This window comes from Montipora foliosa, chromosome 6, assembly GCF_036669935.1.
Source record: "Montipora foliosa isolate CH-2021 chromosome 6, ASM3666993v2, whole genome shotgun sequence".
NCBI lineage: Eukaryota > Metazoa > Cnidaria > Anthozoa > Scleractinia > Acroporidae > Montipora > Montipora foliosa.
In genome coordinates, this window is record NC_090874.1 from 6,958,693 (window position 1) to 6,968,979 (window position 10,287).

The 10,287-nt window shown below is 36.9% G+C and overlaps 1 protein-coding gene across 1 annotated transcript in view; it reads left to right on the plus strand.

Annotated features, from left to right (window-relative positions):
• Window positions 1-89: 89 nt before the first annotated feature.
• Window positions 90-10,287, plus strand: part of LOC138006528 (uncharacterized) — a 19,520-nt gene continuing 9,322 nt past the window's right edge. Inside the window, exons 1-11 of the mRNA XM_068852916.1 lie at window positions 90-250; window positions 1,665-1,756; window positions 2,471-2,545; window positions 4,422-4,467; window positions 4,571-4,729; window positions 5,254-5,285; window positions 5,470-5,553; window positions 6,435-6,503; window positions 6,656-6,855; window positions 8,241-8,271; window positions 9,028-9,244. Coding sequence (XP_068709017.1) covers window positions 202-250; window positions 1,665-1,756; window positions 2,471-2,545; window positions 4,422-4,467; window positions 4,571-4,729; window positions 5,254-5,285; window positions 5,470-5,553; window positions 6,435-6,503; window positions 6,656-6,855; window positions 8,241-8,271; window positions 9,028-9,244 — 1,054 coding nt within the window. The 5' untranslated portion in view covers window positions 90-201. The remainder of the gene's footprint in view (window positions 251-1,664; window positions 1,757-2,470; window positions 2,546-4,421; window positions 4,468-4,570; window positions 4,730-5,253; window positions 5,286-5,469; window positions 5,554-6,434; window positions 6,504-6,655; window positions 6,856-8,240; window positions 8,272-9,027; window positions 9,245-10,287) is intronic.

The window sequence follows — 10,287 nt, forward strand, 5'->3', positions numbered from 1 at the left end:
CTGAATTAGTATCATAAGGGGTGTAAAAAGTAATTACCATTTCGAATGACAACCGCAGACACATCGCAAATCACGAGACTTTAAATTTCCCAGAAGTCTGCATTCGCGCCAAAAACTCTTTACACGTGAAAGAATGAAATATGGCAGACGAGTGTTCACCAAAACTTTGAATCTGGACCTCTAGAGTGGAACAAGAAAAATATGGGTCTTACGAAGAGCGAGGCGTTTGATATCCTGGAACTTCCTTTCGGTATGCCCTTCTTTTCTGATGCGTTTGTTCGGATGCCTTTCTACAAACACCTTAAAGTTTCGTCGGGCTGCACAACTTGTTTTGATGACTGGAAAAGATTTTGACCCTCATTAAAGTGATGTAGGGTCGAATGATCAGATGTAATCCCTCCTCCCTCCTTCATCTGGTTACTCTTCTATCTTTATTATTTGTTTAATTTATTATTATTTATTTTCATTAGTTATATCCTCTGTAGACTTTTTCTCGAAGCATAATGTTTTGACATCGATCTGTAGCAGTCACAAAAGCGTGACGAGATGAGACATTCGCGACTGTTCGCTCACCAGATAAACACATTCTTTGAAAACTAAGGCAAATATTGACAGTTTTTTAACGGATACTATGAATGTCGCTGTAGGAAGTGGAAAACTTGGAGCTGTTTGGTCCGAGTTTTGCTCCAATTCGAGTTCAACCCACAACAGGAAGTAGGCATTTGCTATTGTTTTAACGTAAATAACCCCTTTGTTTATTTACACTCAACTTCCTCATTAACAGTACTATGAATGCTCCTCTGGGTTTGATTCTGGATTCACAAAATTAATGCTTTGTATTTTGTAAAGTGTATAGTGTAATTATATCGAAATCTTTTGATCTTTGACATTGGAAAAGAGAAATCAATTATTTGTCTGCCAGACATGCATGATAACCCCTAAAATTGAAAGCTCTGGCTAAGTATAGTGCGCTAGTGAAGGACAAGTTAGAATACTGTTAATATACAGGAGAATAAGCAAGTTTCAAAGTCAAGGATAAAAAAATCATTTATGCACAAGATCTTGATCAATATGAGAATCATTATCAGTTCAGTTTGTGGAGTTGGGCATCCTGTTGTCATTGATGACTGCATGGTTATTGTTTCTCTTGGTGTATTTGTTGGTTCAGAATCCCCACCACTGCCACCATGACGATGTAAAGAGATCATCAACACGGTGGATAAGATTTATTAAAGCATTGAAATATCAGTTATTAACTTGACTACATGAAAAGCAAAGGCACTCATGGTCGGATGTTGCAGTGAAACAAGATCATACCTGGATTCAATTTTTAGGTCAATCAACGGATCACATACATGTATCAAGGGGTGTCTCGTTTTAATGATGTACGTAGATGAATGAGGGGGGAGGGGGTGGGGTCAACATTCAATGTCGGGGTTCAATGTTGGGACCCAACGTTGAACTTTTATGACCTCTCTGGTTCTTAATTTGAACTAAGTACTACAAGGACATCTTGTAATGTATTTTTAAATATTAATCAGGTGCTAGAGTGTTAAATGTCATCACTTGATAAAGATTCTGTCAGAGAATCAATGGCTTTTGCCTACAAACACATTTGATTCTGAACTCGAAAAGTTGTTTAATTTCAATATGTTTAATTTCAGGAGCAGGTCATGAAGACATCAGGTCGAGTTACAAACGTCTTGCATTGAAGTGGCATCCTGACAAGCATAACAATAGCGAAGAATCAACTAGAGTAAGATCTTGGTTTGCCTCTTGTAAATTATGTCTGTTATGTTTATTTCCAACAACAACAACAAAATGATTCATTTTAAAAATATTCAGTATTTTAAGAGCACTGCTCACGACAAGCAAAGTTATTCAGAATGGGTAGCACATGCAGACTAACTGATGAAAGCTCATGTTTACATCAGAAACCCATAAGGGTTGAAACGTGTAAGACGCGTTCACAGCTTTCGAATATTCAGTGCGAACTGATTGGTTGAATGTTTCATTGCTAAGTACCATATTTGGAAACCCCTCGCTCTTGTTGTTCCAAATATGGTACTTAGCAAATTGAATATTCAGAAGCTTGTTTCCAAGCACACAAGGGGCCGTTACACGTTTCAACCCTTATGGGTTTCTGTTTACATCAATAATACTTTTGTATAAATGTTCATAAATAGAAATATAAGAATAGACGGCTTAGTGGAAGCTGCTAGATTAGACTTTTTTGTTTGTTTTTGTATTATAGATGAAAAAATAGTGTTTTGAGAACTACTATTTCCTGTGTAAGTTACCACTTCATGGTGAAATTCTGTCAAAAACCTGAACTTGCTCTTGCTTTGAGAAGCACAAAAAGGCCAGTGAATGGAGAAGATAAACTGGCAAAACATGTAATAATTATTGTTTAGGACTGTGTGTTTATTGCAGCATCAAATTCCAATGTCTCTCTGAATTTTTTAATCAGAAATTTCAAAACGTATCCTCTGCGTACAAGCGATTAACCACAGAAGACTCTGATGATGAAATTAACTTGTCCCCTGTAAGTATTTGGGTGTGTCATTATTCCTGTTGCCTTTGTGTATGAGTTGCTACTACTACTGCTGCTGCTGCACAACAACTGATATACAGTGAATTGAAAATAATTCTTGCTCTAAAATGAGGCTTGGTAGGCTAATTTGCACATTAGCAAAAGCATAATAAAACATGTGTCATTTATGAATAAGGTCTTCGCAGAGAATTCATCTCTGAATTTAAGTCACCCACAACACAGATGAGGGATAAAAAGTAAACTTATCATTGGGTCGATTCCAGTTACTGGTAACAATTTGGTGATACTACACTGGTAACCATACAATTTGAAACAACAAAGCATTTCATGTGTACATCGAACTGCCACATGAGTGTATGACATGAAATTTTTTATTTTTGGCCAAGCACACAAGTCTTTACATTACCTTTGCCATGCTAAGGGTGTGTTTGATTGACCCTATTCCAGAATAAGAATATGTGATGTTTTATAGTGGTATGTTTGGCATTTTGAAGCAACAAGGATAATAAAGATATGTTTAAAATAGCATTTTAGCATGTGTTTGACAAGTTTAATGTGAATGTCCGTAAAAACGAAGGATTTCTCACTTCTATGCCACGTGTATTCCTACTCGGGAAAATGGTCAATCGAACCCGAAGGTCTGCTTTTTATCAGCAGTTACACTAAATCCAGTTCTGGTTCTTCCAGCTTTTTTAGTTGACCCTTAGCTGTATGACAATGAAAGCAAGTACATGTACCGGTAATTTCCAGTTTTTGATAAAACATCTTCCATAGGTATTTTTGAAACTGTAAGACCACTCATTTTGTACTCTCTGTGGAAAGATCTTCCCTCCACTCAAACTGTCATCAACCATCGGTGAATCGTACAGTGTTCTCACCAGGCTGCGTTCTTGCGGGATTTGTGTATAAAAATTTGAAATCGGTGCACAGTAATCACTACTATGGGCACAGAAATGTTTGTAAAATAATTGTTTATGCATGTAGTTCATCGATGGTTAGATTGTTTTTTTGAACCAAAAGAAAGAGGAATATCTTAAGTTTAACTTGGCAAAAAAAAAATTGAACCTGTGAATCAAACAGGACATTGAATGTAGTAGTCATCTTTAACACGCCAGAAGACTGAGGCTAGTTTGTGTTCACAATACTGGCCACATTTACTGAAGGCTCAATTCTCAGAATATTCACTTGGGAAGTCGCAACTGCAACAAAAAATATTGACATAGATCTTTTCAAGCCCTAAAGTTCCAAGGTTGGATGTACAGGAAGCCGAATCCACCTGTAGAAGACAATTCTGCTTCGTTATCGACATGTACATGTAGCAAGAAAGATCTTCATGTATTCCAAAATGCTTGGAAGATGAAACAAGGGTGGCTGGAAAATTTAGAAGAAAAAATTATACCTTGGAAAATGGTCCAACCTTTTTAGGGGATGGCTCCTAAATTTGAGGGTTATGGGCCATCATAACCCCTTAAGAAAAAATTCTGGTAAGAACACTGCTCATATCATTTCCAATAGATATCCCACAATGGAGAGTTCATCCGTACACATTCAATTCAGGCCACAATCTACTTGCTTATTTTCCCACGGCCTCCCTCACATCAAGAATGACACATGACCACTCGGGGAGCTCCAAATGGTCATGTGAACAAGTTGCAATTCAAATGTGATTGATCGTTTTTTCCAGGGTGCAATCAGTTTTAAATTAGGTAGTGATTTTGGTAGTGTATGACTTTGTATAAGTGAATTTAATGAACCTACCCTGTAACTACTGTGTACATGTATGTCAAACCAAAATGATTTTTCATGATGGAGGAGTGCTAAATATTACGTACCTTTTCATTTTACGAATTTGGCATATTTCTTTCAGGCTGACATGTTCGACCTCTTTGCCCACATTTTCTTTCACCGAAATGGTAAGTTGACAGTTTCAAGAAAGTGAAATCTTTATCTATGTAGACACATTTTTTGTTTGTATCATGATATGTCAATAATGACTTTCTTTTTGTTTTTGTCCAGGAATGTTCCATCGTCACCACGGGATGTTTGATTCAGATGACAGTTACTATAGTGATGATGATGATGACGACGACGATGATGATGATGAAGATGATGAAATTCTTCAAAATATAGCTCGCAGTTTCAGAACAAAATATGAAAGAAAACCAACTGAAAAAGGTAATACCAAACCTTACTACTTATGTAATCACCTTTGCACAGCCCCCAACCCCCGTCTGAGAGCAACTTAGGTCTTGCAGTAGGTTTGTATTTACCAAAGAACAGGCTATTGAGTTTGTTAGGGTGCGCATTGCATTATTGGATTTCTTTTGGAAAATGAACGCTAAACCTCTAAATATTTTGCAAAGGTTTTCTTTGCATTGCAGTCCCAAAATAGAGAGATATTGGTTTCAACAAGAAATAAAGCATAATTCAAAATCTCTAACAATGGAAGGCTCAAGAATATTGACGATCCCAAGTTGCACCATTCAAGTAAATAATTGTCAAGAGACTGGGAACATTAATTTTTACCATGGGTACCAGAGATTACAGTATTTTTTTTCACAGTTCAACTTGTCAAATCAATTGTCACAACATTATTTTATCTGTTCTTGTGAGGATCTTAATCTGTTGCTTTTCTTTTTGGTTTGAGTCCTACATGTACATTGTATATTTTGTTTTATTAATGTCTTTTTTGTTTGTAGTTGGACAACCTGCTCATAATTTAACAGACTCGGTGAGTTTGGTCCCATTACATTTAGTACTGTGAAATCTGTGTTAATAGTAATTGTCAGAAAGGTGACGAAGATGGCCAAGTTGTTAAAATGAAAAAGTGAAGTAATTTTGTAGACTAATGAAGATCGATCTTGCTATCATAATAGGAACTAAAGTCTACAATTTTTTTTGTCCTTTTTTAACAGGAAGCCATGAAAAATGCAAAGGAACTTATAGAAGAAGAAGAAAAGGGGAGGAAAAAAGCAGAGAAGAGAAAAGCTAAAAAAAAGGTACAATCTCTCAATAGTGTTATCAGGGTGACCCAAAAACACTGACCCCTGGTCTATGGACCACCCTACGGACTGGGTCCGTGGACTGCCTTAGGGACAGGTCCACAGACTACCCCTTCAGACCCCCTCTATGAACCACCCTAAAACAATGCAGAAATAAAAGTAAATAAAATAAAAGAAATAACTGAAGATTTGACTTACCGATTGTCTGGATAGACCACTCGTGTTGGGAAAATCAGTCTTGGAGTTGTGCCTAAGGTACAGTGTGCATGTATATAAATCACATAATTATTGCCACTTCCTGCTGTGGACCGGAGTGCTTCGAAAAAATAACTTAGTTCAATTTCCACCATTTTGTTTGGAAGAGAGAGACCATGAAGCCTGGGGTAAGTTCATAAACCGGCAGGAGAATGATCTGAACAAAATGGCGTAGGGAAGAAAATACAAAGTGAACACAAATAGAACTTAGTTATTTTCAGTCGTCATTGAAGAGCTCTGGTCCACAGCGAAAGAAGTAGTACTCTATGTGATTAATATACACTGCGTGTGATCCTCAGCCTGAGCCTTAGCCATTAAATTTGTGGAGCATAGCAATTGAGATTTCCCCGACACGAGTGCTCTATCCAGATGACAGGTATGTCAAATATTTACTTGTTATTTATTTTACTTTATTTATTTTTATTTCAATGTTGTTTTGGGGTGGTCTGTAGAGTGGTCAGTAGGGTTAGTCCATTGACATGTCCGTAACGCTGTTTGTGGACCCCATCTGTAGGGGGGTCAGTGTATTCTGGTCACCCATATTGTCATGTTGCATCAATGCCACGTTTTTTCCTTATTAAATCCAATAATAACAAAAAAATGTCTTTCTCCATTATTAAAAGAGAAGTAAAGAAAAGAAGAAAGAAAAGGAAAGAGAACAAAAAGCAAAGGACGAAAAAGAAAATATACAGGTGCAGGAAAATGTTATCAGTAATCAACAGTAAAGTGATGTGTTTTTGCAGTTGAAAATGATTTAAAAGAAGAATCTGTTGTATTGAATGTTCCACAAGTGATGGCATCTTTGTTAGTTAACTAATTAATTTCTTTAATTACTTTCTTTCAGGGAAAAAATAATAAAAAAGCAAATAATGTAGCAGGTAGTAAAATACCGTCTACAGATGAGGATAAAAAAAAGAATACAACAACGACAAGCTCAACTGTAAATAACAATACAAAATTATCATATGGTCTCAAAGAACACACTGTGAATAGCTCAACAAAAGTACGGTCAACAGCGAAAAAAGGATCAAATACGTCAAAAAAGTAAGTGACTTTTTCAAATCTTCATGGACGATTCTTTTTTGTTTGGTGTGTTACTTTGTCTGATAGTTCTTTGGCAATAATATTATTATTTTTAATATCGTTGATCTTAAGTCATGGAAAATATTTATTAATAATGTTTTTCTGGTGTATGAACATGAAGTGGTGGCAGAGAGACCGATGTTAGTCACCTAAGTCATTTCTTTGACTGATCCTCTAGTTTTAATTTTTCCCTTGTTAACTTTTTGTTTTTGTTTAAAAACCTCAATACTGAGGGATTCCACAGTGTATGAGTGAAATATTATTGTGTCTATCAGAATTTCATTTCTGTCATATCGGTCAAAGGTCATACCGAGGTGCATTGTCAGATAGAGGATGGGAATTTGTGGTTGAGAATCGGCTTGATGGCTTTATTTTTTCTCTTTCTGGGCCATCATTTCTTAGGTCATGCATGCTAATAAAAGTGTCTACGTGTTTTTTTTAGAGTTTAACAACTTCTTACTGATATACATGTACTTGCCCGGACAAATTTTGGGTCCTGTTCGTAAGCAGCAGGTTATGCTCCACTTGTTTGCCTTTTTGCCAAGGGTGGTGAAACACATTGCAACTTTGTAACTAATGCCACATTATGAGCTGAGACCACGAGTCACCCTTTGCTCCTTGCTAACAACCATGCCAGCAGTGAGAGACCTTTGTGAGATACATGAGAATTGAGCCTGCAATCGTTTCATCGAAAATACTGTGTGGTCAAAGAAGGCACCCAAACTAGAGATTTCATTGCTGAGGAAAGCTGCATATTACATGTTATTCCTTATTTTCTGAAAGTTTCCATTGAACAAAAAGCAATCAGAATGAAAGTACATTCTTTAATCACTCACTGAAAAACTGTCCCCATTAACCCTTTGATGTCCAAACTGGCCCAAACCGACTAGACTTAGTATTTTACTGTCTAACGCCAGACGATTTTACTCGTCAATGGGGAACCCCTGGGAGTCAATGGGTTAAATTATTATACATGTAACATTTGATGGTATTCATGAAAAGACATTTATTAATAAAAACTACACTCGTCCAACGGATGACCTGTAGAGTTACATGTACTCGTCCGGATGGGTTTTTTTAGTCGTCTGGGACAACAACCAGATGACTGCAAATTATGTGGATCCCTGTGATACTGTTTAACTCTAAAGAGTGTGCCTTACATATGTATGTACATTTATAAGCTGCAATTTCTAGAGATAAAGTTACGATGCCAAAAACTTATTATTAGTGCAGTTATTGTTCTTTTGTAAAGAAATGCACTCTACTGTGGGGTGCACAGGCACTCAAACAGCCACCTTCACGTAACCTAGTCAGATTGTTAATTAAAGATTTTCTGTGTGTTTCAGACAAGATAATGAAGATTTATCTGGTGGGGAGGTCTGTCATCCATTCATATTTTTTGTTCTTTAAGCAATTTTATGATTTAAGCTAAAGCTTTCCCCACCCTTGGACAGGATTTATGATGCCAATACACCATTAGTTTTTTGTTCACCAATAGATAACCATCTTAAACAAAAAGAGAAATTAAATGGGTTTGTTATTTTGTTTATTACTGGGCTACCCCCCCCCCCCCTCCCCCATTTAGGGGCAGGCCAGTTACAAATTTAGTTGATCCTTAAGCTTGGCATCACAATTGTATTCCCGTGGGTCATTCGCTATGTTCTATGATTTCATTGGCCTTCATATGCTCCCTCAGGATGTGTAGCTTATGCAGTGTGATTTCATTGGCTTCAATGGGAAGTGAATGATATATGCGTCACAACATTGCACATGAAGTCATGAAATAATGCAGAACGTCAACAATGTTGTCGATTTCTTTGCGATGTTGTTAGAGTATTCTGTGATGAGTTTAAATCGTTTTTATTATTCTTCAAAGATCGAAGGAGACTTTCCTTGCAGGGTACTTCGCTTTAGAAGCTGTAACACAAAGCGCACATGCGGTGAAAATGGTGTTTGCAGACCACCATAACTTTAAAATGCTTTCTTCTCCACAAAAGCCAATTCTCAGGATTGCAAGGTCTGGCCCTCAATCACTCACAAAAAAGAGAGCTGTAACTGCCTTTTTTAAACATGTTTTTATGGGGTAGCTGAGTTAATGCTCAAGATGCATTCTTACAAGTGTCTTCTTTATAGGAGCCTTCATGGGATACATCAAGTGCTTTCTTCGCAAGGGCAGCTGGCCGCAATCAGTCACCGGCTCCAACCACTAGCCAAACAACGACAAAAACTAATAATAATAATAATTCTTCAACGAATAACGAGAGCTCGCAAACTGTTAAGAACATTTCCAGCCAGCCACCATCATCAGAACAAATCGATCCAGTGGTTTTACGAAGCAGGCAAGTAGCAGGTTGGTAGATCTGTGGTTCTGTCAATCAAAATTCAATAGATGAAAATAGTACATGTATAAGAGAGCAGAGATGTATCCAGATTGCGTCCTGGCACGCACTCGTTTTTCTTTTGGACCCACAGAATATAGAATCAAGGGTCCAATTGGATGGAAAAAAAATAGAATGTTTATGCAAATTACAAACGCCAGGAAAAACAGACGCACAGCATATTTCAAAATGAAATTGAACATTCCCAATTCTCACTATGAAGAAATGATCGAGTTCCTTAAATTTCAAGGTAAGCTGTTATTTTCGGATTTTTGTAGTCGAATGGTTTCATTTTGTCAATGACTATGTCCAAGCGTGAGGAGGTCTGTTTCATGTGTTGCTTGACATTATCTGAGCTGTTTTCTTAGTCGAGACAATCGGCGACACTTTTGATGTGCCAATGATTAATTTAATATTTCAGTTGAAGTTCAGTTTGTTGCATGCTTTCCAAGCGAATTTCAAGCATACACCTTATTCCAAAATGGCCACCATTTTAGTATACTTTTGTTTCCATACAAATTAGGCCTTTGCATAGCTTTCAAATGTAAAATTCAAAAGAATATTTAACCTTGAACGAGTCCAAAAGGGCCAATTTGCATGGAAACAAAAGAATACTAAAATGGTTATCTTTAAAGTGGTACTATGATCAAAAAATCATTTCCTTTTTTTCTTCTGATTTTGAAAGCGTGTTCACTTAACACCTAACTGGCAAAATTTTGAGCTTTGAATTTTATCCAAAGGCTGTTTTTTTTTAGTGTAAGGTTTGAATTTCATGGTCCGCCATTACTCATGTTCAAAACTGGCCGATTGGACCTCAGAGGGTTGGATCTAGAGAAAATGACGTCATTTACTCACTAGCTTAAAATTTCAGCGTGTAAACGCAATTTGTTATATATGCAAAACACGGGTTGAAAAGTCTGAAAGCCCGAAACTCCCGTGCTGCATAATAATTAGGCCGCTTACACACGCATTGCATTCTTAAACTATTGAGTGTTTGACGTCATTTTCTCCTCAA